Here is a 25,973-nt window from a genome sequence, read left to right on the forward strand (position 1 = left end):
TAGTGAGGTGAACATTTCTTCATGTGTCTGTTGGCTGCTCGGATGTCTTCCTTTGAGAAGTGTCTATTCATATCTTTTGCCCATTTTATAATGGGGTTGTTTGTTTTTTTTTTTTTCAGCACATTTGAGCTCCTTATAGATCCAAGATGTTAAGCCTTTGTCAGACCTGGAGTTGGCAAATACTTTTTCCCAGACTGTAGGCTGTCTCCCTGCTCTCTTGATGGTTTATTTGGCTTTGCAGAAGTTCTTTCTGGGAGAAATAAACACATAACCCCCCCCCAAGAGCCAAATGCAACAGCTTTCTCCTTTAACTCAAGCAAGTCTGACATCTTCTTACATCTTTGTCCTATCTTCTTTCTGAACACTTGTCAAAACATCTCTTCTAATACTCTCCTCACAAACCACTGGTTCTGTTATGGATTTGGATCCCATCCCAGCATCTGCCAAATGCAATGGTGAAGCTGAGTGGCATCAAAAGGAATCCAGGTCTCTCCAAGTTCCCACCCTGTGATGGGCTCTGTTTGTCTTTGCTCCAAGGCATGGATGAAGTTCAAGAAAAGTAGGTGTCGCTGGATTTGGCTAAGCACTCAAGTCAGATGGTCTAGGACTCAACTCCTGACTTGATCACTTACTTGCTGTGTTATGTTAGATAAGTTACCATGTTATGAGCTTTCTGTGTCCCCAAATGTTGAACAAGGGTAGTACCTATCTTGCAGGTTTGTAGGGAAGATCATTTGAGATAATGGATGTAAACACTTTCTTTAGGACCTGAAACATAGTAAATGCTCCTCAAACATTATACTTTTAATTACAAGTATTTTATTATTTTAATTATTACAGAGCGATTTGTAAAGAAATGAAAAACAGATTTTGTGTGATATATCTCAGCCTTATCTTATGGTGTTCTTCCCCATGCCCTCTGCAGCTACAACAGCTTCATTTCCTTTCTTCAGACATGTCAAATTCTTGCCCTTCTCAGAACATTCTGCCTGGGATTCTCCATTAGTCCATAACTAATTCTTTCCAAGGCTAGCTCCTTCTCATTTCTTAGGCCTGAGGGTCTCCTTCTCAAAGAAGCCTTTTTTGATCTCCTTTTCTGACAAGACCCCCACCATTATTCTCTATCATTGTACCTGCTTGTGCCTTAATTTCTTTATCACAATTTTACATTTATTTATTTATTCTCATATTGTGCTACATATATGTGTACACACACACATGCCCAGCACCTACACAATGCCAAATACATAGTGTGCAGTCAGTAAATATTTACATTTAGAAGATACTCGTTTTTTTATTTTATGAAAAATATCTATATATCTCTGATAAAACTGCATTAAAGACTACCCTAAGAAGAGCCATAGGTAGAGTAAAACCTTGAATTCAGTGGTGTGAATTCATACTCACTAACCTCTAATTTGGCTTGCTGAGTTATACCTTATTCCCAGAACACAGGGAGCCAACTTCCTAGGGTCATGATAACAGGGGTCATGGAAAGGGACCCCCTTAAATTGCACATTGACATAAAATGGGTTGAGTCTTATCTCTTCCAAATGATGATATCCTCTTGTATCTATTATGACTGGAAAGAGATGTACACATTAGACTGGAAAGTTATTCTTTGCATACTTTAGCATGCATCCATTAAAATTGGTTTACAACCAATTTCTGTAAAGGAAGTCAAAACACCATAAGGTTTTGATGCTTTCAACTGGCCTCTTGGATATCAATTTCCATTTCCTGTAAGGGGAAAGGTACTGGTGTACACATCCAGGCCTAGGCCATCAGGGAAATGTATGAAGGTTGGGCTCCTCTGCTCTGCAGACACATAATTCAGCTGCTACTGAGTTAGTGCCTTGGCCACTACTAACCACAGTCCTCAGAGACCAGGTTATTCCATTAGAAATCAATTTAAAACTGCACATAGCTACTGAGGTCTCGCATGTGCCAGTGGGTTTCCCAGAGGATTCTGCTACTTTCTTCCCTAGTCAAGGGAACAAAATACAGATATATTTTACTGTGGAACATTTTATAGTTTACCTATGTGGTAAAGGATTTTCATTCAGGTTAACTACCTTCTAAGCAGCAGACTGGCTCAAAAAATTTGGATCCTGAATTTTCTTAATAGATAGAAACATATGGTGCACATGGAAATAACAATAAAGGAATTAGTGACATGACTCTAAAGGAAGTGATTTATGGTAAATATCAAAGAAAATTTGGAGTATGGAATCAGAAACCTAAAATGGGGAGGGTTAGTCCTGGGAAATGCCTTGGAAATAGTAGTTGTCTGAAAAGTAGCTGTGAATGAATGTGAGGGATAAGTCTTAGAATGAGGAGTCTACAATCTGTCACTGACTATAGTACTTGACAATTATGCTTCTCTAGGAGCAAAGGCTCTTGGTCTGATGTCCTTGGATCTCTGGGTTGGTTTCATTAGAGTCCTGAGAGGTCTCTCAATTCACTGAGTCTGTCCAACAATTTTTAAACATATGTAAAAATGAGAATGTTTCTATGGAATGAGTCCATAAATTTCAGGTGTTTCCCAAAAGGTAAGCTGAGATAGAACACCAGACCACAGATATTCCTCATCATTCCATCAGGGCTTTCTTAGATGAATACAAAGTTTCCCCCAGATAAGTTTGTCTTATTCCAACTTCCAAGATGACCTCACACCTTGGAGTGTCATTCAATTATTGTAACTTTTATTTATCTATTTTAGTCATGCTGTTTCTGCCTCCTTTCCTTCATATGTCTTCAAATTTTATGGTGATTCCTTTTTTCCTAATACTTAATTCTATTTATTTTCTCCTGAACTTTTACTTAACTATTTCTGGTAGACTCCCCTGGGTACTTTGATATAAACTTGTGAGTTTCACCCTGTTTAGAATGAGAGAAAGGATGTATTTCTATTCATTCAAAAAATACTAAATGCCCACTATCAGCTATGCATTGTGTTTACCCTGATGCTATTTATATCATGTTGATTTTTGTTCAACTTTCTCAAAGAACTTTTCCTTTAATGTGTTCTACTTTTTAATTTACTTCTTCTGCCTAACTGGGGGTTTGCGCTGAATGTACTAGCTTTCATTGAGGAGATTAATTTACAGACACATAGTAAAGGGTTTGAAGAAATAAACAAGCAAAGACCCCTACCTCAAAGGGCTTTCAACCAAGCAAGGAAAATAATGTAATGGCATTATGCCTTTTTGTAATCATTAATTGTTTCATTTTTACTTAATTTCATCTTTTCATAGGTATTCCAGTTTTTTCCCCTAGTTTTGCAAATTCCTAATCTCCTCAATCATTATTTGATCACAACTCTTTGTTTACTATCAAGATTAAGACTCTTCTACATAGGACTCTCAATTTCTCTCCTTTCCAATTCAATCTAATTCCCCAGGGCCTCATCCAATGCTTCTGTTTTGTTTCCTCGATGAAGAATTATCCCTTATATTCATTAAACATGTGTTCACTGGGCAACTACTTTTGCAAGGCACTTTCCACTTACATTTGTAGTCCTACATCCTCCAACTTTCTCCAGCCCATGCAAATCCCTTCCTGTAGAATTATGTCACTATTTTTTGCACAGTTGCCTTTGGTTCTCATGAACAATTAAGATGACTCTGAGAGCACTTTAGTCTTCTAGATGTGTTAAAAGGTACTATAAGTTTAATTTGGGAGCCAAAAGCAACATTTAAAAGAAAAGGTCATTCTGTCTTTTAGTTACAGAATCACTAGATGGCTCCATATTTGCAGTCTCTTTCTTCTGCAGTGCTGGAGTTGATGGGATAGGATTTATGTCTATGCTTGTGAGAACGGTCTATGTGAACTCCACTTACCATTAGTATTCAGAAACGAAAACCGGTATATTAAGTATTAAGTAATTTTATGTATCTTATTGCCTCTTGAATTTAACCAATAGAAAGACATTATTGAAAGATGGTGGGAATTTTTATTTTATTGCCAAAGAAATAATGTCCTTTACATGGAATGTATAGTCCTTTAAGCTACAGCGATTTTTTAAATCTCATTAAAACATAATAAGAAAAAGACGTTCTCTCATAATGATGCAGAACTAAATGTGTCCTTAGAATAATCAATAAAAGGTTATTAAGAAAAAAAAGTTTTGTTAAAGAAAAGAGAATATATTTTCTTCTGTCTTGCAATATTGTAATAATAGAACAGAGGGAGACTTCCTTACTTTAAAAAGTGTTCCTCACAGTAATTTTGGTAGATTATTTCTGAGTATTCTTTAAAAACCATGAAAACTATGTACATATATATAGAATGAAAAACTATATTAAACTTTGGTTATACATATATATTCACGTATATAGACTGCTTTATGATATGATCTCAGTTTTTAAAAGCTCTTAATAATGAAAAATTCCAAACACATATGAAAAAACACAGAATGAGCCTCTACAGACTTCCTTGTTTGCCCAGTTGCAGTAACCAACTCACAATCAATGTTCTTTTTATACGCCCATCCTTACAATCTCCCCACACATATGTCACTTCTCCACACATAAACTGGTATGTATCTCCCAAAGCTATTTCAAATGAAAACATCATAATATCATAGCACACATACAAAATTGGCAATAATTCATAATATCATAATATCATCTTTTCAGTAGGTATCATCCAATATCTACATATTTCCAAATGTTTCACTTACTCTTATAATTGTTTAAGAAGTTTCCTTGAATCAAACAAAAAATTCACACATTGTGATTGGTTGATATGTCTCTTAAGACCTTTTATTCTATAAGCATCTCTCCCTCTCTCTCACTCTTTCTTACCCCTCCCTCCTCTTTTTTCTTTTTTTTTAATGTTTGTAGTTTGCTGTCATATCTGAATAAACAAAGTATTTCTTCTAGATAGCTTATTCTTGGAGTCTGGGTTTTTCCGATTTCATCCCTGTGGTTTCATTTTACATGTTCTTCTCTCTCTTTTATTTTTTGTAAATTGATAGTTAGACATAGAGGCTTGCTGAAATTCAGGGGTTTGGGGTGTGTGTGTGTGTGTGTGTGTGTGTGTGTGTGTGTAGAATACTTCAAAATTGTGTGATCTTCCTCCATGAGAGGTATATAACATCTGATTGTCTATTTGTGATATTAGACATCAGCACTTAGATTTATTAATTCATTAAGGGTTATATCTTAGCTCAGGCTGCTATAACTAAATACCATAGACTGGGTGACTTAACAATATAAATATATTTCTTTCGATGAGAAGTCCAAGTTTGAGGTATTGGCAAGGTAGGTTTCATGCTGGGGTCTCTACTCTTGGCCTGGAAGTGGCTGCCATGTCACAGTGTGTTCATGAGGCCTTTCTTCAGCACACACAAGTGGAGAGAGAAACAGAAAGAGTGTAAATTTTCTGGTGTCTCTTATAAGAACACTAATCCTATAGGATCAGGGTCCTACACTTACGACTTCATTTAAGCTTAATTACTTCCTTAGAGCCCCCATATTCAAATATAGACAAGCTGGGAGTTAGGGACACAATTTGAAAAGGATGCAAATGTTGCAAAATGGTGATGCTCTCTTCTATTCTTTGGTCACCTACTGGTAGAACTCTTAAATAAAAAGCAAGATGCATGATTGATCATTTTCTTTTCTTCACCAGTTTTTTAACTAATGAGTTTGTTCCTAGTGTCTTCTATGGTGACCAATTAGATTTTTATGTTTATATTGTGTGGCCTTGGATGAATCACTGAACTCCTATAAGCCATGGTTTACCTGGCTCTGAAATGGGGATAATGATGATACCTACCTCACAGAATTATGAGATTTCAATGAGATAAAGCACTTGCTTAGTAGCAGTGATAATTGTCACTATGATAAGAATTATAATCAGAAAATACTACTTTAGAGTATCTTCACTATGATAAGAATTATAATCAGAAAATACTACTTTAGAGTGTACTTCAAGCTGCTTGTCTAAAACTTCTCCTCTAGTATTTTAAAACATTTTTAATATTAATGATATCATACACTGCCTATTTTATTCTTTCTTTTCTATTACACAATTAAAATAATGCATTGTTACAAGTTACTATTGTTAGAGAAAGATGATTTGACAATTGTGTATCTTATCTGAGAGGTTCGAATGTTTATATTCAGGTTAAAAATCAGAATAATTAAAACAAGTTCATGAATGTCTTAAAGTCTGAGCAGCATAGAGTTGCAACTTGCCAGTTAGTTGTTCAGAGGAAATAGAATATAGAGAGATTTTCAAATCTCTATAGACAATTATTTGCATATTTCAAAATTCTTCTGACAATACATGGTTCTGTAACTAATTCTTGGCTGCCATTTCTTAGATTACGGGCTTAACTATGATGCCTGTTTAATGCTCGTGGCCTTTAGTTGGTAAACCGTAGATTTTATTAAATATAGCCACAAAACATACACACATAAAGCTGAAAACAAACCCCACAAAATCTCTGTTATTCTGTTAATGGGACCCTGTTCTTGTCTTTAATTAAAGTAAAGCTGGATTAAAAAAAAAAAAAAGAACAGAGGATGAGAGAGACTTCTTTGTTTAATAACTCTTATTGTCAAGTGAAAATATATTAATTGAATTCAACCAATTGGTTATAGATCAATATTTTTTTCCAAAATAACCTTATGATATTCAAAATTACTTTATGGGTATAAATACAACTCTAGTTGATAAAATATTTAAATTTTAAAGAAGCATGCCAAATACACTGAATTCAACAAGAACTGAATCCCAATGAGAATTTAATTTCCTATTCAGAGAATATTGGATGTGGTAATCTGAGGCCTACTCTTAAAAAATAAAGGGAGGAAGGAGTTGTGAGTTGGGATTTATCTTCAGTTTTTAAAAAGTGTAATTATTCTACATTATCATGAAAGCATGACCTCTGGCAAAGACTAGTTCATGCCGGCATATCCAATGTATGTCATTGAACTACAGAACAGTGGCTGTGAGCATGAGCCTATCTGGCTCTAATTTTCCTATCAAGCAGAAGTATGCAGTTGAGATATCTATCATCACTGATTTTCCTCAATGTGCTAAGATATGGTTACAGTAAGTAAGACAAATCAGAAAGTCCATATCACAAATTTATGCAGGAAAAATATCAAGCTCAAAAACCATCCTTAGGCAAGAAATTAATTCACAAGGCTCTCTCTAATCAGGTGTCAGAGAAATGGTGTCAGTTCTGTTGAATTTTTATTTCATATTGTTATTTCATTATGAAAAATATGAGAAAGCTGAAGTTGATTCCTTTAAAAGTAATTATCCTTATTTAATCTGATGAAAGTTGGACTTTTTACTCAAATAGCGATTGTCACTGTACTTCAGTCATATGTTCCAATGGTTTATTTTGAAATATTTTTATCTTGATTCTAAAGAGTGAATTTGCCAAATACTTTACTAAATAGGTAGGTTTAAAAAATGTTCTTCTACTTTATAGTCTCTGTAAATATAAGTAATTTGAAAGTACTGTTGAAGATAATTCCAAAAAGGTTTCTTTGACACTACATTTTTCATCCAAATGAAAGTGAAAAACAGCACAGCCATCTAATGATAGGTCTGAATTTACTGCATTCAAGTTACACAGATGTTGTTTAAATGTACAATTTTAATAAAATATTTTTTTAGTTATGGAATTTACACATGCCTATTGGAAGAAATGAAAATAATAAAAATAATTAAACACAAAGATTCTGACTCCAAATTCCATTCCTCAGTGGTACAGCTAATAACACTTCAGTGCTATCTTTTTAGACCTTTTCAATATCTGTAAAAATGCATATATATGTATGAATATTTGCTTTTACAAAAATGAAGTACATATACACTATCCTTGGCAATTTGTCTTTTTTTCTTTTGCTTTACAAAATATTATAAGCAATATTCAACTTTCTATACTGCTATTCGTTCTTTGTAACCACTGCATAGTATTTTATTGATTGAAACCGCATTATTTATTTAATTACTCTATTTTTATAGGCATGAAGATTGTTTTCAATTTTTTTTTTTTTTTTTGAGTTGGAGTCTCACTCGGTCGCCCAGACTGGAGTGCAGTGGCTACTCCCGGCCACCACAGCCTCGCCTGCTGGGCTCCGGCGATCCTTCCGCCTCAGCCTTCCAAGTAGCTGGAACTACAGGTGTGCGCTACCACACCCGGCTGATTTTTTGATTTATTGTAGAGATGAGGTCTCGCTGCCCAGGCGGTTCTCGAACCCACAGGATCAGGCAATCCACTCACCTCAGCCTCCCAAAGGCGCAGGATTACAGGCTGAGGCACCGAGCCCAGCTAAATTATTTTTAATAGTTCAGCCATGTGCTTATTGTAAAGATCTGCATCAGGATTTATGTGGAAAAATATAAACTCAGGCAGAAATTTAAATTTCACTTCATGGGCAATAATTCAATTTAACTCATGAATAAAGGCACAGGATTCTCTAGACACTATCCAGGGAAAAGGAAATGACCTGATGCTGACTGGGCTTGACCATTCTGTCTTGCCTTTATAAAATGCCTTGGAAACTTGTTTTACCTTTGCCAGATTTCATCAGTTCCTGCAGCAAACACTGGAGACTGACTGATTCAATAATCATCCCACCCTTTGTTTTCTTGCCTACCTCCCCTGTAAAGCTCAGGAAAGTTGAATATTGCCTTTCTAGTCTCCTGTGCAGTGAAAGGTGTCCATGAGCACAGCAGCCATTTTGTGACCAAGAGGCAACGACTGAAAGAACCGAAGAAATGTTGGCCTAGACATCATTAATACCAGCAGCCACCTAGCTCTGGACTTCCTGATGTACATGAAAAATAAATTCCTGTTTGGTTGAGCCATGATAGGTCAGCATATTCTTTGCCCAGTCCCCAGGCTGCACATTTAAGAACGTAAAAACAGAAACGTATTTTGTTGTATAAGTAATTTGGAGTTCTTCTTCTGCAGGCTCTGGTCAGAATTCCTCAGTTGGTGGTGTGAAGTACCAATTCTGCAAGGCTGCTTTTTCCTGGGAAGATTGCTCATAAATCACAAAGCAGTTAGCAGGGCACAGTATCCAATTTTTGACAGGTAGCATGAAATGGAATGCAGCGTGGAAGATATTGGTGCCATTTAACAGTAGTTTTCAGTGCCTCCAAATAAAATACAATTCTACTGTCTTCAGAGACAACTTACAGCTTTTATCTACACATGAAGGTCCCATATGAGGTTTTGCAGGTTGTTCACAAAAGCTTTCTGGGTCAAAGTATCATACATCCATTGCAGTAACCATACGCTGATGGCTGAGGAGATGTTTGGTCAATGTCCTTAGACAAATACAAATATAAATAGCAGAAAATTAACTAAAGAAGAGAATTAGGCAAAGATCAGTAGAAATAGAACATTACATTTTTGAAGGGCTTATAAGTCTTCTGGGGGCCTCCTGAATAGTGAGTGAGGTGTGAGGAAGGCCACAGTTAATCAAAAGCTCCTTCTGTACTGGAAAATATTCCGACAGTATGTATTCCTCAGGGCGGCAATTGAGGTAATCGGCTCCTATAAACAGCTGTGTTCCCAGAAATGCTCTTCCGGGGAGCTGAGGACTTATGGCTCATCAGTCCAAGACAAATCATAAAAGGAGGAGGGACAAGAAGGGGTTATCAGAGGGGATTCAGGGGGAGGGCTTGGGTCTCTTTAACCTATCGGCTGTTGAATGATGGCACCATATGAAAGCTAAAAACCCAGCACCCCCAGCAGTGGGTGGCTGACAATTAGGAGGAGGAACTTGTCAAGTATAATTGGCATAGCCTACTCACATCAGGCTTTTCAAATGTTCGTATGGTGCCAGACTCTAACTCCGTTCCCCTGACGGCTTATGATGCTGCAGAGTGAAGGCTTGTGTGTTGCTGAAGCAAAATACATGAGGTATTAATGGTGTCCGTTTGGATGATTAGGGCTTTGTTTTACAGACACTTCATGTAGCCCTCACTTGCCTTTCTGAACGTTGATGTGACAGAGAAAGCCTTAATTAGAAGCCATAGTCGATATTTTTGTATTGGTTTTTCCACAGTATGCTCCACCCAACAGAGGCACCCTTCACACTCCTCAGAAATTGGGAAGGAAGATAAACTTTAGAGAAAGGCAGATCTGAGTTCAAGCCATGACTATTTCACTTATCCATAGACCATGCGACCTTGGTTTCATGTGTAAAATGAGGGATTACTCAAGAGCTTTCTACTTCAGGCAGTTGTTGTGAGGAATAAGCCCAGGTAAATAATGAACTTATTAAAGAGATTGATACAGAGAGCCAAATATAGTTATTTTTTTATTACTATCATTGTCATTATCACAATTATGTTTGTTATTTGGCTATTCAGTGCCAAAACACCCTTTTCTAAGCCCTTCATTCTTCTCTTGCCCATTTATTCAGATATCATTCACTTGATAAAATGTTTCAGCCACATGCAGAATGTGGGCACAAGGAGGAATACAAAGATGCCTGAGGCATGGTACCGGCAAAGGGTTTGCAGATTGTCTGGGGGAAGTAAGACACTTCCTTATCTTCTACCCAGTGCCAATTCACTCTCCAGTGTAACCAGTGTGGCCTTTATGAACTGCAAATTTGCTCATGCCCTTTTCTCACTGAAAAGCTAATCCCCTTGTAAGACCCAGATTTCTTCACATCGACAAACTCTTTTTGTAAGGACTAGCTATTAAATATGTTTTGGCTTTGTGAACCATAGTTTCTCTGTTGCAAATACTCAACTCTGACATCATACCATGAAAGTAGTCAGAAATAAATCAATAGATGAAGCTGAATGGCCCAGGGGTCATAATGTATGAATTCCTGGTAGTCCATACCTGACACATTTCTGCCTGTCTCTTCAGCTGAATCACTCACTTCTCACCACCTTACAACATACATAGTCATACCAACTACGTATTCCAAATGTGCCTTACTTGCTCCCTTATGTGTCTTTGACGTCTGCTCTTACCTAAAACACTTCCCTTCTCCCTTTTACCTAGATAAATCAGGAAAGTTTTCCTGGTTTCTGTTTAGCTATACGTTCCTCCAAGCAACTATCTTCCTTCCTCTTCCCTGCAAGTAAGTGCCATATTTTCCCTTAACATGCTCCAATTGCTGCACTACAGTAAAGCACTCACGGTGCCTGTTCTTTCACTTGTCTATATCCTCAAATAGACAGAGAGTTCCCTGGAGGAGAAAGAGGAACATGTCTTTCTTTTATTTATTTATTGTCAGTTTTGGTCAACAAGCATTTAGGAAGAACCTACTTCATGCCAAGCATTGTGCAAAGTGATGGAGATTCAGCAATAAACAAAAACAAGTATATTACCTTTCTTCAGGAAAGTGGTAAAACAAAACATAAACAAGTACCAGGCAAGTACAGCTTTTTAAACTTCTGCTCATCTTATAAATGGGACTGGGGGCAGGGGTGAAGTTTGACTGGAGTGAGGGAGCCTACTTTAAATGGTGGAGTTAGATTATTTCAGATTAAAAGAGAAAAGAAAGGCCGAGAAGTCCTTGATGCAAAGTACACAAGGAAGGAAGTTTCAGGTGAAGGAGGCAGAAAGCATGAAGGTCCTGCAGTTGGAAGGAGCTCAGTTTATTTGGAAAGATCCAGAGAGACTAGAGGACAGTAAGCTAGAAGCAGAGAGGCATGAGATGATGTGGTCAGGAAACTGCAATTGCCTACATTAACGTAGACCTAGGGCCCATTGCAGTGCCTGAAAAGTAATAGGTACTCACTCTGTCAGTGTTTGATAACTTTCTAAGTTTTGTTTCCCAAAAGCAGATCCTGAGACAATAGTTTTGGTTCAAGAAGTTTATTTGGGATGTGATGCCAGGAAGCACAATGACAAGTGAGCAATGCGACAGGGAAGAAAGGAAAGCCAGTCGAGGGTGTGTTATGAGCTCAATCACAAGGCCAACCTCTGAGAAACTATCTAACATGCCTCAAAATTGTCCCACAGAGTAGCAAGAACATTGGAGTTTTTATCCACCAATTTCCATCCCACATTGGCTGAAAGCTGCCAGGGAATCAACTCCCAGGAACTTCTACCTTGCTCCAGTCTCAGGCCAACCACACTCATGCTACCTAAGAAAGTCATCAGCAGAGAGATTCGGGTGTGTGAGTGAGGAAGCCTTTGGTTTGTATGAGGACCGTTCTCCAGAAGCTGCTAATATCCGCAGGGCACCAACAGCCTCTGCTATCATAACTAACATAATAAGTGAATATGTAGTTGACTGGATGAATGAAAGATAGTATGAATAGTTGTACCTGATGGAAAAGGAGTGAATCAATGAAATAAGACCAAAGTGGATAAAGATCCTTGTCCCAGGGGAGTCCCTTAGTGGCAGTGGTGTGCTAGGGCACAGCTGTTTGGGCAGATTTCTTCCCAGTACAAATTCAGAGGTAGTGTGTTGGCAGCATGGAATTGGTCATGGTGGACATATTTACACTATAGAAATGGATTCCAACATCTTTAAAATAAAAAATATATATAAATAAACAGCATTTTTAAAAGAAATAGACAAATGCTATGGATCACAGCTTCAGACTTGGGAGATCTGGTTGCTGGCACACACAGCTTGGTGGTAATATGAGTACCACTACTTGATCCCAATCTCTCAATTCCCTTCCTACCAGTCTCCTTACTCTTTCTTGTCTCTTTCAAGGCATCCATCATGCCTGGGGTTGTGTGCCAGACCTTGGGAGACATCCTTTCCCTGACTTTACTGCAGACCAAGAATCCTTACAGGTGTTATTAATCAACTTGGTTTTCTGTCCTCCTCCAACCTATTGCTTTTAACTACAACTTGCAAATTAACCAGAAGGATTAATATCATATTTCATTGATACTTTTTGTGTGGTTCAATTATTTCCAAAGAGTGATCTTCTTGTCCTCTTTCCAGGGGAAATCATTTGGTGTCATTAACTGCAAAAATATCATTCCTGCTATGGGTGATTTTGGTTAATGGATGCTTATTAAGCCAGAAAATGTGGGCAATTCTTTTATTCTATTTCACCTAAATATATTTCTAATCAGGCTTCAGAGAGTGAAGGCGACTCTCTGTTGGCTAATTTTGTCCATTTCTAGAGTAATTTCTTTGTTAGGAACAGAGCTGTCAATCATCTAAGACAATAGCAAAATGAGAGTTCATTGCAGGAGATTTATGTTGGTCTTCTAAACTCAAGGGAAGTGAATAATTGAGCCAGTGGTTATGATATTGATTATCTTAGAATGTGCTGGAGGATGAGGTGTTTGCTTTGTTTGAGGAGAATTGGAAGCTTGAGGGAAGATGAGAACGCAGAGGTTTTATAATTCTACTTGAACAGGTAAATGGACTTTTGCCCCTGGGCTATACTGTCAATGTCTAGAAAGGTGAGCTATGAACTAATGCTTTACATGTGCTCTCTCAGTTAATATGCACAACAACCATTTGAAGTAAATACTACTCTTCTCAACTGCTTTCGCCATCCATTGGCCCTCCACTGACTTTTTGAATGTCTCAAGCTTTTTCTTCCCATAGACTGTCTCATAAGCTGTTCCCTGTGGCCACAACTTTGGCCCCCACTTTTTGCATGGCTTCCTCTCATTCACCTTCCAGGTTTTATCTTAAATATAACACCCTCCGGTATAACTTCCTGGCTAAAACAGCTTCCCCTCAAAACATTTGACACAATTTGTGAATATTTTATTTGTGTGTTCATTTTGGTTATGTCTGCCTCATCTAGCGTTAAGCCCCATGATGGGCAGGGACTTTCCTTATCTTTGACTTTTCTCTGACATTTAGCTTTCCAGTTCCCTGACTCATGGCACAGAGTAAGTCTACCACTCAGCATCTGCTGAAGGAATCAGTGAATCAGTCTTGATTTAGTAGATGTGAGAACTGAGGTTTGGAGAAGTGAAGTAATTTTCCCAGTGTCACACAGCTAGGAATTAGCTGACTCAGACTCAGGTCTGCCTCACCCCAGAACTGCTCTGCTCCTTTGAGTGAGTGCTGGAAAGGGAATTGGTGAAAGGATTCCTGAATTTCCCTCCCATTCTACATTTTACTGCAACACCAAGAGACTCTTTGGCCTCCTGAAAGAGTCTCCAGCCCCCTCTTCTCACTGTGTCTTGATTTATTCCAATTACAGGACAAAGACCCTGGTTGATATGCTCTGGAAGAGTTGACTTCACTCTACCATATATGGAATCAAGCATCCCTATAATAAGTTTATTCACTCAGCAGGATCTTACTCTTTTAATGGTATACAGAAATTATCTGTTTAATCCTCACCAAACCCACGTGAATTTGATATTGGTCACACAGTATGAATTCCCTTTAATCAGTGAAGACTATGGGAAAAGGATAAACTGAGCCAGAAAACCCATAGGTATCATATTTAACTCATGTACAACGTCTTTATGTTTTTAGAGCTCAATAGCAGTGAAAAGAAAGAATACTGGTGTATGTGGTTTCAATAGTCTTGACACCTCCTTTCCATGTATCTAATGTTTTGAATTAGTTAAATACATAATTATCATTCCATCTTAAGTGTGTTACATGACGGCATTAATAATACCTTACTGTATATAAGGCACTTTAATATAAGATGAAAAGTCATGGTAGTTTCTTCATAGCTATTAATCACTGAAATTGACTAGATTTGCTTTTATGCCCTTCAACTCTAACTTACTACATTTTGATGTCCCAAGGAATTTTTGAATTGCAACTTTTTGAAGTGACTATGCTTTTCTATCATATATTTAATATACAACGATTAAACTTCATACACATACACACCCCTCATGACATTGAGGTCTCTAGGAAATATGAACACATATGTTAAGTGCTGAGCACAATGCCTGGCCCATAGGCTCTTTAAAATGGCCACAATGGACAATCTGTCCTTACTCTTATGTGTGCAACTGTTGATTACCCACTAAGGATTCCTGTTCCAGAGAAATATAAGTATCACATGAATAATTGCATGAATTGAAAGAAGGCAGTGCATAAATATTTACTGCATTTCATTTCATTCCCACAGGGAGTTAGGGGGATATAAGAGATAGCCTTGATTTACAGATGCAGCAACTTGGAGACAGAAAGGACTATCCTATCTCCATAACCCTAGCATGGGGTTTCAGACTCTATCGCTCCATTCCTTCTTCTGGAATAAGTGTTACCAAAGACACTATCTTGCTATGAAATGATGGGCTGGGATTCTAGTGTTATATGATGAAACCTAGATTTAAGCATTGAAAAATCAAAATCACTTTCTTTTTAATCCTACTAATAGTAAGAACTGATGGGAAGGGAGCATTTTGTCACAAGAAGCAAGCAAGTCCACACCACGGAGATAAAGACCGGTTTCACTTCTGTCCTGGTGTTCTGTGAGATTATGGAGTGGGCTGGAATTGCTTTTCAATGCCTCGTCAAATCTGAGGCAAGAAAAGCTAACAGTTAGGCAAGAAAAGCAAACAAAGTAAGAAAGATCAGTTTTTCTGGGCAGTTTCGATGTTGGTTCACAGGGGCTGACAGTCAGATAGATTTAGATAAGGATTAAGTCTAAATTTCCTATTTTAAGGCCTGGAACATCTTATCAAGGGGCATCCACTATTTATAGTTATAATTTTTTTTAACATTTATTGAGTATTTGCATTGTGCCAGGATTTTTCTAAGATCGTTACACATATTAACATATATTAACACATTTTGCTCTAACTACAACTACTATATCTTTTAGTTAAGTTGTTTCCATTTTTAAAATACTGATTGTAAAAACTAATAACTTAAAACTGCCACACATACAAAAATAGTCCACAAAACATTGCTTTCCCTGTGAAGGTTTTACAATGCCTTGTCATCATTAGACAGTCTTTTCCTATTAAAGTTAAATGGCCAATAGAGACAAATAATTCAGAGGTTGTTTTCCACCACTGATTAAAATTGAGGTGGCAGGTGTTATAGATAATATTTATTTCACCTTCTGAACTTTCTGAACAGACTTGGTGATCTTGTCAGCTCCGGTAGGCTTCTTGCCCACAGCAACTGTCTGCCTCATATCACAAATAGCAAAACAACCCAGAAGAGTTATTATCAATGCCATTTTTTATGATGAAATCAAGGAATGGGGAAATTAAGCAACTTGCTCAAGGTCACATTCCAGAGCCCATGCATTTGACCCCTACACAAGTCCTCTCATTATGCAAAGTAAGCTAGTGTTTTTAATAGGAACCCAAGCTAGTACAAGAAGCTGAATAAATAAGTTGGAAATTCTTTTGAGTTTAGCCAAACTATGAAATAGACAAAGTTTGACATTTGCTTATTCCCCTTTCAGGCGATATCCAACTTCCTAGGTGTCTCTTCTTTCTAAAAGGCTTCTTCGAGTATCTGCTAACTTTCAGTGCCTAGTTCCCCACAGATTCATGTTCTATACCAGAATTAATTATGACATTATGAACTAATAACCAGTTGAAACTTTTGAGAGTTGACTTAGAAATAGCAACCAACACAGAGATGTAACCGCCAATGGGGGTTTGACCCTGAAATATACTGAGATCTTGTGCTATGAAATAGCATCTCTTACATATTTATCTACTCTTCTTCAGATTTTGGCTCTAGAATTCTCTGACCATGCCTTTTCAAAAATCAATATATTATTCCAAAAGACAAATCATACTTATTGAAGAAAATGCAGTGAAACAAAAAGAAGAAAGCAAAGAGCCAAAGGCTTTCTATACCTGGAAACATCTATTGTTAATTTGCAGGTCCATTGCTTTCTGGGTCTTTGTGGGATTACATCTCTACCCTCTGAGGCATGAAAGCTCTTTACATACTCAACCAGAGATATTTTGTCCTTGTCTTTAATTACTCTCCAAGCAGCATTTCTCTAGCTTGCCAGACTGTTCTTTTAGATACCACCTCCCCAGTCCCAACCAACATTCTACATTTTATCATCCAGCTTGAACCAAATATGATGCTGCTCTTCGGAAGGACTATAACCAACCTCAATCCAGACACTAAGCTCCTTTGATGCATCTCATCAGAGTGACATCTCCTAATAGAGTCCTTCTCTTTTGTTTATTTGTTCTTCACAGCTTTTTGCAATCTTTGCATTTGCAACATGCGGTGGCTATTCCGGAGGCCTGCGGCTGAGTGTGGACTGTGTCAACAAGACGGAAAGCAACCTCAGCATTGACATAGCATTTGCCTACCCATTCAGGTAGGAAATGGTGGTTCGGGCTTGGGAACTTCACAAAGAGGGGACTTCCTTCCTTCTGTGGTTTGTCTTAAAAATATTGTATTCCTGGGATTTCTGGGTAAACAGGATTCTGCCTGAGCCTATGAAATGCCCAAACACAGGGTCCACTCACCACCCCACATTGGAGGGTTTATGAGTTGTGCCTTCAAGACAGAATTGACTCTTCTCCAAAAAAATAAAAAATGCTACACATAAACCTAGTATTGGGGACTATCAATATGGAAACCTCAGTTATACAGTGCCTTCCTCCCGACCCAGAGATCTCCCAAATTCTCTGTAGAATTGTGTGTCACCTCTTATTTTATTTGGACAATGCAATTCTGGCTGATAATGTGTTTAATAATATTAATATTGAATATCATTTTAATGTGCCAAATACTATGCTTAGTTATTTACCTGATTAACCTCATTAAGTTATCACCATGATGGGAGTTATAACCCTTTGATGGGAGTACAATTACATTTACCATTTACAAATGAGAAAACTGAGGCACACATACATTCGCCTACATTCCCTCAGCCAGGGAGTAACAGAGGCCGAGTTTGAGTTCACTTGGCTTCAGCCCAGAACTCACATCTTATTTCTATATTTAAATTCCTTAAAATAACTATTTCAATCTCTTTATAAATTCAATGCAAAAGATAATACCTTATCTATGCCTATGCCCTGTCTATAAAATCACGACTAGAGGCCTAACAGGGCTTATCCTAAATCTGACATCCTGTGATTCTGATCTATATACCCAAAGTTCATTAATTGTATTCAATTTTAAAATAGTGTATTTTTGTAATACTCCCAAATGTTTGGCATCATATAACTGGTGTGCTTTTTAAACACAAATTTCAACACAATGTTTTGGCATTTGTTAATGTACTTTCTTGTTCATTTCAATTTAACAAAATTTTGTTGAGTATTCACCTTGTACCAGGCATAATGCTGACCCTTTAATTACAGAGAAAAGGAAAAATCTGCCCCTACAAACTTTTGTTAAACAGGCAAGTGCAGTGTTTTCCAAAAATCTTTCCCATAGACTCCTGAATAGCAATGTTACTAAAAAGGAAAGGAATAGAGGAAGGAAGAAAAAGAGAGGAAGGGAAAAAGAGAGACTGGGATGAAGAATTTTAAAATAGGATCAAATAAATTCAAAAAATATCTTTTAGCACTCTGCCTTTCTAATGCATATTTTAAATCACCAAGAAAGACAATGTTTCCCAAATGTATTTGACCACAGCAACTCTTTTTTTCACAGTGTCTCAAAGGATTGTATATCACAAAACTCATCCTTAATATATCAGACTAGCGAACATTTTCTTTGTCTAAAACAAAGGTACCTTAGTTCACAGGTGATGAATCATGGGTAAGTGGCATTTAAACTAATATTCTGATCGGTTTTTAATAGTAGTGCTGACAAAAGCAGCAAACACCTCTGCTCAAGTAGATACTCTCCTAACTAATAATAAAATGCAAAGCTTGGAAATATTAAGCATGTAATGCCTGGAAATTTGGTAATAAGAGCTGCACTGCACTGGTAAAAATGAAGATGAAGCTGCTTGATTTCTGGAAGTTCTGGAGAAATCCTTTGGCTTCTGGAGGAGGGTGGCGCAGCCGATGCATGCCCACAGATTAATATAGATCTTAGATAGGGGAGAAGAGTTGCCGCCAGCCAAGAGCAGAGCTGAAATGCTTAGTAATATCTTGAAATTCTAAGTCTGCATTGCCTCTAGAGTGATTTCCCACCAAGAGATGTGGGAGGAGGAGGCAACCTGCAGGTCAATCCCTTAAGAAAACATATCCCTAAACATTGAGCTCCTGAGCCCAGCACTCTCAGTCTTTCCTTCAAACTGGAGGAAATAACCAAGAGATCTATTTAAACCAGAAGCCAGTACCTAAGCTGAGTGAGGAAAGAGAGCAGGGTAATATTAAATTTTATGCAATCCCTGCCTAAAGGTACAATTTGGGATGATTCTTCAAGCAAACAGTTTAAACAGTTTCTACCATTGGACCTCTTCAATTTCTTCCCAAGACCACAAATTCAAATGATTGGCCCAATTATATGCAACTAGAAAAATTAGATTAAAATGTTTATTGCCTCCTATAAGTATAGCAGAGCTGTCATTGGAAAGATTTTTAGTTAGATTCTAAAACAAAGATGTTTAGCCATCTTTTTTTTTCTTTTTTAGTAGCAGAGCTTTTCTTTCAAACAGCATTTTGCTCTAAAGCTTCATACATTAAACAGATATGAGTCACAGAGAAAGTTGGGATGAGGGAGGAAGAGAGCTTAAGCCTGCAATTGTTCCTCCTCTGTCCTCTTTCTGCTACACACCTAGCCATCACTGAAGTTGTAAGTCTGCATTGCTTTGACAGTAATTTCCCACCAAGAGATGTGGCAAGAGCAGGCAACTTGAAGGTCAGTTCCCACTGCACAGTCTCATATCTCCTGGGAATCCCAGGTCTCTTTAAAGCTATTTAGAACTACTGTTCTAGAAGAAAGCAAAAACCTTTTGCCACTTTGCTTACCATGTCTTTACAACATTTACCGTCCATTATCAAAGAAGCAAAATTAACCTCTCTAATTCCCTTCATTTCTCCCACAGAAAGTCTGGCACTTTTGTCCCACTAATGTTCATCTAAGAGATACACATACATTCCTTTTTTTATTTTTCACTTTTTAAAATCCTTATTTTAGATTCAGGGGGTACATATGCATGTCCGTTACATGAACATATTGTGTAGTAGTGGAAATTGGTCTCAGGTGACTCACTTTGCAAATAGTGAACATTATACTCCACAGGTAATTTCTGAATTCTGACCCTCCCTCTTAATCTCCACTATTATTGGTGTTCCCAGTGCGTATTATTTTCACTTTTGTGACCATTTAGCTCAAACATATGAGTGAGACCATGAAAAAGAGGTTCAATTTTACTAGGGTTGCAATTTTGGTCTTAGATTTGGGTACTTTAAAATGCACCATCATCCTGTTGGGGAAGATCTCAATAATAAGCTAGAATGTATACATATTATGTTGAATATATTTGTTTCAGAAGAAGTAGGGTTAGCAAGACACTGCTAATATAAATTATTTAAAAGTTATTGTAAAAAAAGTATGATAATATCCAATGTTATAAAAGGTGAGGATAAATATAGACTCTCACATGTAGTTGGAAATAGGGTGTACACTGATAAATGCTTTGTGGAGTGCAATTGGAAGTATCTATCAAAATTTAATATGTACGTTTTCTTTAGTCCAGAAATTCCATTTCTAGGACTCTACCTTCAAAAGAATGCTCATCTAAGTACACAAATATATGCATGTAATGATATGTATTCTAGTGTTGTTAATAAGGAAAGACGGAAACCAACCTAAATGTCTATCAGCAGGAGGAAGGCTCAATGGAATTACATATACATGTTCTATTCACAAGTTTAAAAAATGAAGTTAGTCCATATATACAGATACACAAAGATGTTTATAATGTATTGCTAAAGGAAAAATAAGTAGCAGCACATGTTAAGCAAAAAGAAAAAAAGACTAACAGTAAATATACAATATAGTTTTAAACTCATGAACCTATATGTTTACATATATTTGTAAAATGTAAAGTCTGGAAGGAAACAGACCAGACAGTTAATAGGGATTACTTCTGGGAAGGGATGTGTGATTGCTAGGTAGGAGTCATACGCTTACCTTTAACTCTATATACTTGAGTATTATTTGAATTTGTTACAATAGGTGTATATTACCTTGGTAATTTTTGAAACACTTTTAAAAAATGAGTATTCCGGTAGTTTCCAGTGAAGTGAAACAGAAAGACATAGCTTTTAGAGAGAAGTAACTGAGGAGAACCCCATGTCAAATGGATTGGAATAGGTGAGCAAATCTATATTTTTAAGGTGAATGGAAACAGGTGGATGATGGAACAGCTCAGCTATTTGAAGTGGAAGATAACAAAAGCATAGCTTATCCCTTTAAAAAAGTTATCTTCTAAAACTTCACAAGCAATGCCAATGATTTTATTATAATCTTAGAAGTAAAATAAGAGTATACAGTAGCTTCTAACTATTCAATTCATTGCAAACACAAGAAAGACAGTGAACTCAAATATCAAGTCATTTAAACAAAAACAAATGCTTTGCAAAAGACAGATCAAAGAAAGATACTTAACTGGTTATCAGACAAATATTGTAGTATGTAAGATAATGTCAATTTAGAAAATTCTAGATAACTTACAAAATACTCATGTGCTATTTCTAATAAATATGCCAAAATGTGTATCTCCTTTATGCCAACATATATATGTTTATGTATACTTATATCAGAAAATATTGGCATTCAGCAATGTATCATTTTGTTATAGAAATAAAACATTCATTACCTGACCTTCCTTTTGAGTTGTGATTGAAATGAAATAGTAGTATTTAACTATTTTGTCATCTGCTACAATGTGCTAATTTGGTATGAAACTTTCTTGATAATTAAAAGAGAGTAGTACTGGATTCAAAATTTTTAGTACTTCCTCTATGCCACAGAAGTGTGAAGTAGGGTTTCTCATTTAAGGTACTTGATATATCTGTAGAAACCTACTCGAGGAATGCCAACTGACACTTTGTATTTAGACATGAATGAGAGGTAGAGGTGGTCATAGTTGAGACTTTGAAGGGCTATAGTAAGAAAAGTTTTCATGGCAAAGTTTAGTTGTAAAGGATCAGAATGATGAATGAATGAACATATATGCAAATATTCATTGCAAACACTGTGCCAAACACTGTGCTGGACACTTCCATGTATATTATATTATGTAATCATTACACAGATTCTGTGAAGGAGGCTACTATTATATGGATTGAGAAGCCTGAACTGGGAGAAATTTAGTTGACATCATACAGAAAATTAAACTCAAATTTTTCAGGGCCAGGTGCAGTAGCTTATGCCTGTAATCCCAGTACTCTTGGAGACCAAGGTGGAAGGATTGCTTGAGCCCCGGAGTTCAAGACCAGCCTGGGCAACATAGCAAGACTTGTTCTCTACAAAAAGAAAGAAAGAAAGAAAGAAAATAATTAGCCAGGCATGGTGACACGCGTGCCTAAAAGTCCCAGCCACTCAAGCGGCTGAGGCAGGAGGATCACCTGAGACAAGGAGGTCACGGCTGCGATGAGCCGTGAACACTTTACTGCATTCCAGCCTGGCAACAGAGTAAAATTCTGATTTAAAATGATAAAAACTTTTTGGATTTCTTAACTTTTACTAATCTGAAAAAAACAAGAAGAATGGTGACTAGAGCAAAAATGTGTGACGAACAAAAGTGATAAAGTAGGAAAGGCAATTTTGGCCAGCTTATAGAAGACCTTAAATTCCCAAGTGGTTAACTAGGAATGAGTTAAAGAAGACAAAAAGAAAACAATAAAGCAAAGCATTTTGATGTTGGCAGTACAAATCTGGTTTTGATTATGTGGAGTGTGAGATGCTTGTTAGATACCCAGTGGAATTTTCTATCAGGAAGTTTTATGCTAACCTTCATGTAAGAAGAGAGAGGGAAAGTCTGAAAACGGAGCTTTAAGAGTCATCATTGTGGAGTTAAAGGTTACATCTGGAGGAAGAAAAATCACCAAGAGAGACAGACAAGAGAAGGAGACTAAACTACGGGGGATGCGAACACTTATAAGAAGAAGAGGATTCACTAAGGGAGACCAAGAAAGTCAAATGGAGAAGAGGTTGGATGATCTGGGAAGTGCAGATTTTACAAAAGGTAAGAAAACTTCATGTATGTTGCCACTCAGCAGTCCTGAGTACATCAGAGAAGGAAAGGAGTAAAAGCCAAGAGAAAGTCATTGGATATAATGGTGGTTGTTAAAGGATTTCGTGAGATATTTCAGTAGAAGAGAAAGCATCCAAGCTTTTCAAGAATAGGAAATACTCACATAACTCAGTGTTTTCTCTCAGACCAATAAAATGCAAAACTTGAAGGACTTACCTGCTTACTTTAAACCTGCCTAAGATGGCAATTTGCCGAGAAAGACACCAAGTTTGTTGACAACCTCCTTATAGAAAAAGTGTTCACCTTTTGCTTCTCAAAAGTAATCAACTCACTGAATGACATGGTGATAAATTTGCCACCCTGGGAGGACAAATAAACTAATAAGAAAGGTTCCCGGTACATAAAAATCTTGCTTCATTTGAGAACAATTGAATATAAAGAATAACAAAAGATTCATAATAAAAAACAAATTAGTTATTATGTCACTTCCATGTCTTGAGACCTCATGAGATTTAAAAAAGTAAGTTTGCTGTCAATTGTAAGCACTATTTTGGATATGATATTAGTAATCACTGCTCTAGATAATTAGAAAAACTATTCTTGATAAATTTATCTTTAAAAATAACTAGAAATGTAAGAAAGAAGTCTGTCAAATTATTGAGAGACTACAGAATTATAAATAGGAAATCATTCAATAAATTCTGGTATATCAGTAAAATGAAATGCTAGGCAGCCATTAAAAATTGTTTTCTTAAATATTATTTAAGTATAAGTGAAATACTCCTGGCATTATATTAGATGACAAAGCAGAGTACAAGACCATGTATATGCAATGGCTTTGATTTATTTTATACTAGCTGGCTATAGCAGATATTGCCAAAGCCTCCCATTTCCCCTATTCCCTCACCACTCATGCCTACGTTTCTACTGCAAGTCTCCATCACTGTTAATGGGCTTTTTCTAGCCACAGGAACTTGATCCGTCTATAGGCAGGTCAGGCAATAAAGTCTGGGGAGTCTGAGTCCCCTGGAGAAGCCCTCATCCAATGACAAGTTGAGTTGGAGGATAAATATCCCAACCTCCTCACCCTTCATGTGGCACAATGTTGACATGTTCTATACCATCTCGCAGAGTTACCAGCAGGAAGGCTCCACCCCAAGTGGAAACCTCATTAATTCATCTTTCATTATCTTCTTTACCTCTCCTGACTCATTTCTCCACTGCTCTACTGGTGTTTTCAGAGATGAATCCTCCAAGAACAAGTTGCACTCAAATCTTCATCTCAGGGTCTGCTTCTGAGAAGTCCAACCTAAGGTATATTACTTAGGAAAATTATTATTATTAAAGAATATGGATGGGTAGATGGATGGATGGATGGATCAATTGTTTGCTCAATCAATACAGTAGATTCTTACTTTCATTCTAAATCATGTTATATAGCATTACTTACGCAAAAATAAAAACAAACCCAGCTTGGTTAGAAATAAATGCTTTTAGTTTAGAACATCTTCCCTTTTCAGTTCAGGTCTCATAAATGAAACCACACTTGGTTTTCTCCATCCCTGGTATCTTAGTATGTATGGTCGGTCTTTCCCAATTAGCAGTTGTAGTAGTGTGCTTTTCAACCTCAGTTTCAGATTTTCTGAAAGGTAGATGATTGCTCAGATTTTGGAGGTGCCCCAAGGGGTCTCTGATATAGACTTTATATATGACATAGCCTGTATTTTAGGTCAGTCCATCCCAAAATTATCCTCCAAATTTTATGATAAACTATATAGCCTTTCTCATGGGATACACAAACTACAAAAACTAAACTGTATTTACAAAGATTATGTCATGACTATTACATCAATGTCTTAAAGTATTTCTAGGTGATAAGATTATGAGTGAATTAAATATTCTTTTTACATTTGTCCACACTTTTCAGACTTTCTACACTAAGCATTTGTGACCTTTCATGCTGTTAAAGCTGAAACAACATAGTGTAGCTTAGACTCTAGAAACTGACTACCTGGATTCACATCCTCCACTCAGTCACTTATTAGATGTATATTGTTCAGAAAATGGCCCATCATTTCTGTTCCTTGTCTGTGAATCAGAAATAATCTTATCTATTTCATGGTATTGTTATAAATGGTAAATGAGAAGTATATGCAAAATGCATAAATAAGATCTGGCATTCAATTTTTTAGCATATTAATTTTTCTTTCATAATAAAGTTAGTGTAATTAAAAGTAAACTGGAGAGCAAAAAGAGAAATTTATTCTAGTTTATTATCAAAATCATCACTGAAGCAACAAATGACCACTTTATTATATTACATTTATTATGCTTCAGAATAGGAGCTTCCACAACTCCTTCTCTGCCTTTATACAAACATTGAAAGTGGCTATTAATTTACCTGCATTTACCTCTTGAATGCCTACTGGGATTTGCCCTAGAAGGTATTAGTATCAGGTCTATATATTTTTCTTTCTCCTTAAACTAAGAGGAAAATGAAGACTCTCCCAAGGGACAGAATGGAGAACTGTCAGTGGCACTAGCATGATCCTTAGAGCTTGTTTGGCATCACTGGTGTGGGAGAATAAGATGCAGCCTGACCCTTGTGGTCTATGAATCAGATAATTTAACAGGAGTTCTCTATTACAGGGAAGGCACCCTGGGGCTGCTGAGCTGCACACCGGCTGAATAAGCACCATTCCCTTGCTCATGACTCTGGTCCCTTGCTCTGTGGTTCCCCCACTCCTGTTTGGAACATGGTGACAGGTGGAATTTGAGGCCAGGAAAGCTTAGGTCATTATCTAATAATGCTAGTTCTATGGGGAAGAAGCATTTTTTCCTCTAAGATTCATGGCCAAGAGCAGTGGTGATAAACTTTTTTTTATCATGCGTGCCAATTTGGGGAAAACAAAAGTGTTAAGGGCTGCATTTTTTTAATATATTATATTCAGGAAATGTTGTATTTG

The 25,973-nt window shown here is 36.9% G+C and overlaps 1 protein-coding gene across 1 annotated transcript in view; it reads left to right on the forward strand.

Annotated features, from left to right (window-relative positions):
- LOC103264848 (synaptoporin) overlaps positions 1-25,973 on the forward strand; it is a gene marked incomplete at its 3' end in the record, with an annotated part of 127,584 nt that overhangs the window by 20,839 nt on the left and 80,772 nt on the right. The window contains exon 3 of the mRNA XM_021714740.1: positions 17,090-17,214. Coding sequence (XP_021570415.1) covers positions 17,090-17,214 — 125 coding nt within the window. The remainder of the gene's footprint in view (positions 1-17,089; positions 17,215-25,973) is intronic.

This window comes from Carlito syrichta, unplaced genomic scaffold (genome assembly GCF_000164805.1).
Source record: "Carlito syrichta isolate Samal-C Ts95f unplaced genomic scaffold, Tarsius_syrichta-2.0.1 Scaffold305744, whole genome shotgun sequence".
NCBI lineage: Eukaryota > Metazoa > Chordata > Mammalia > Primates > Tarsiidae > Carlito > Carlito syrichta.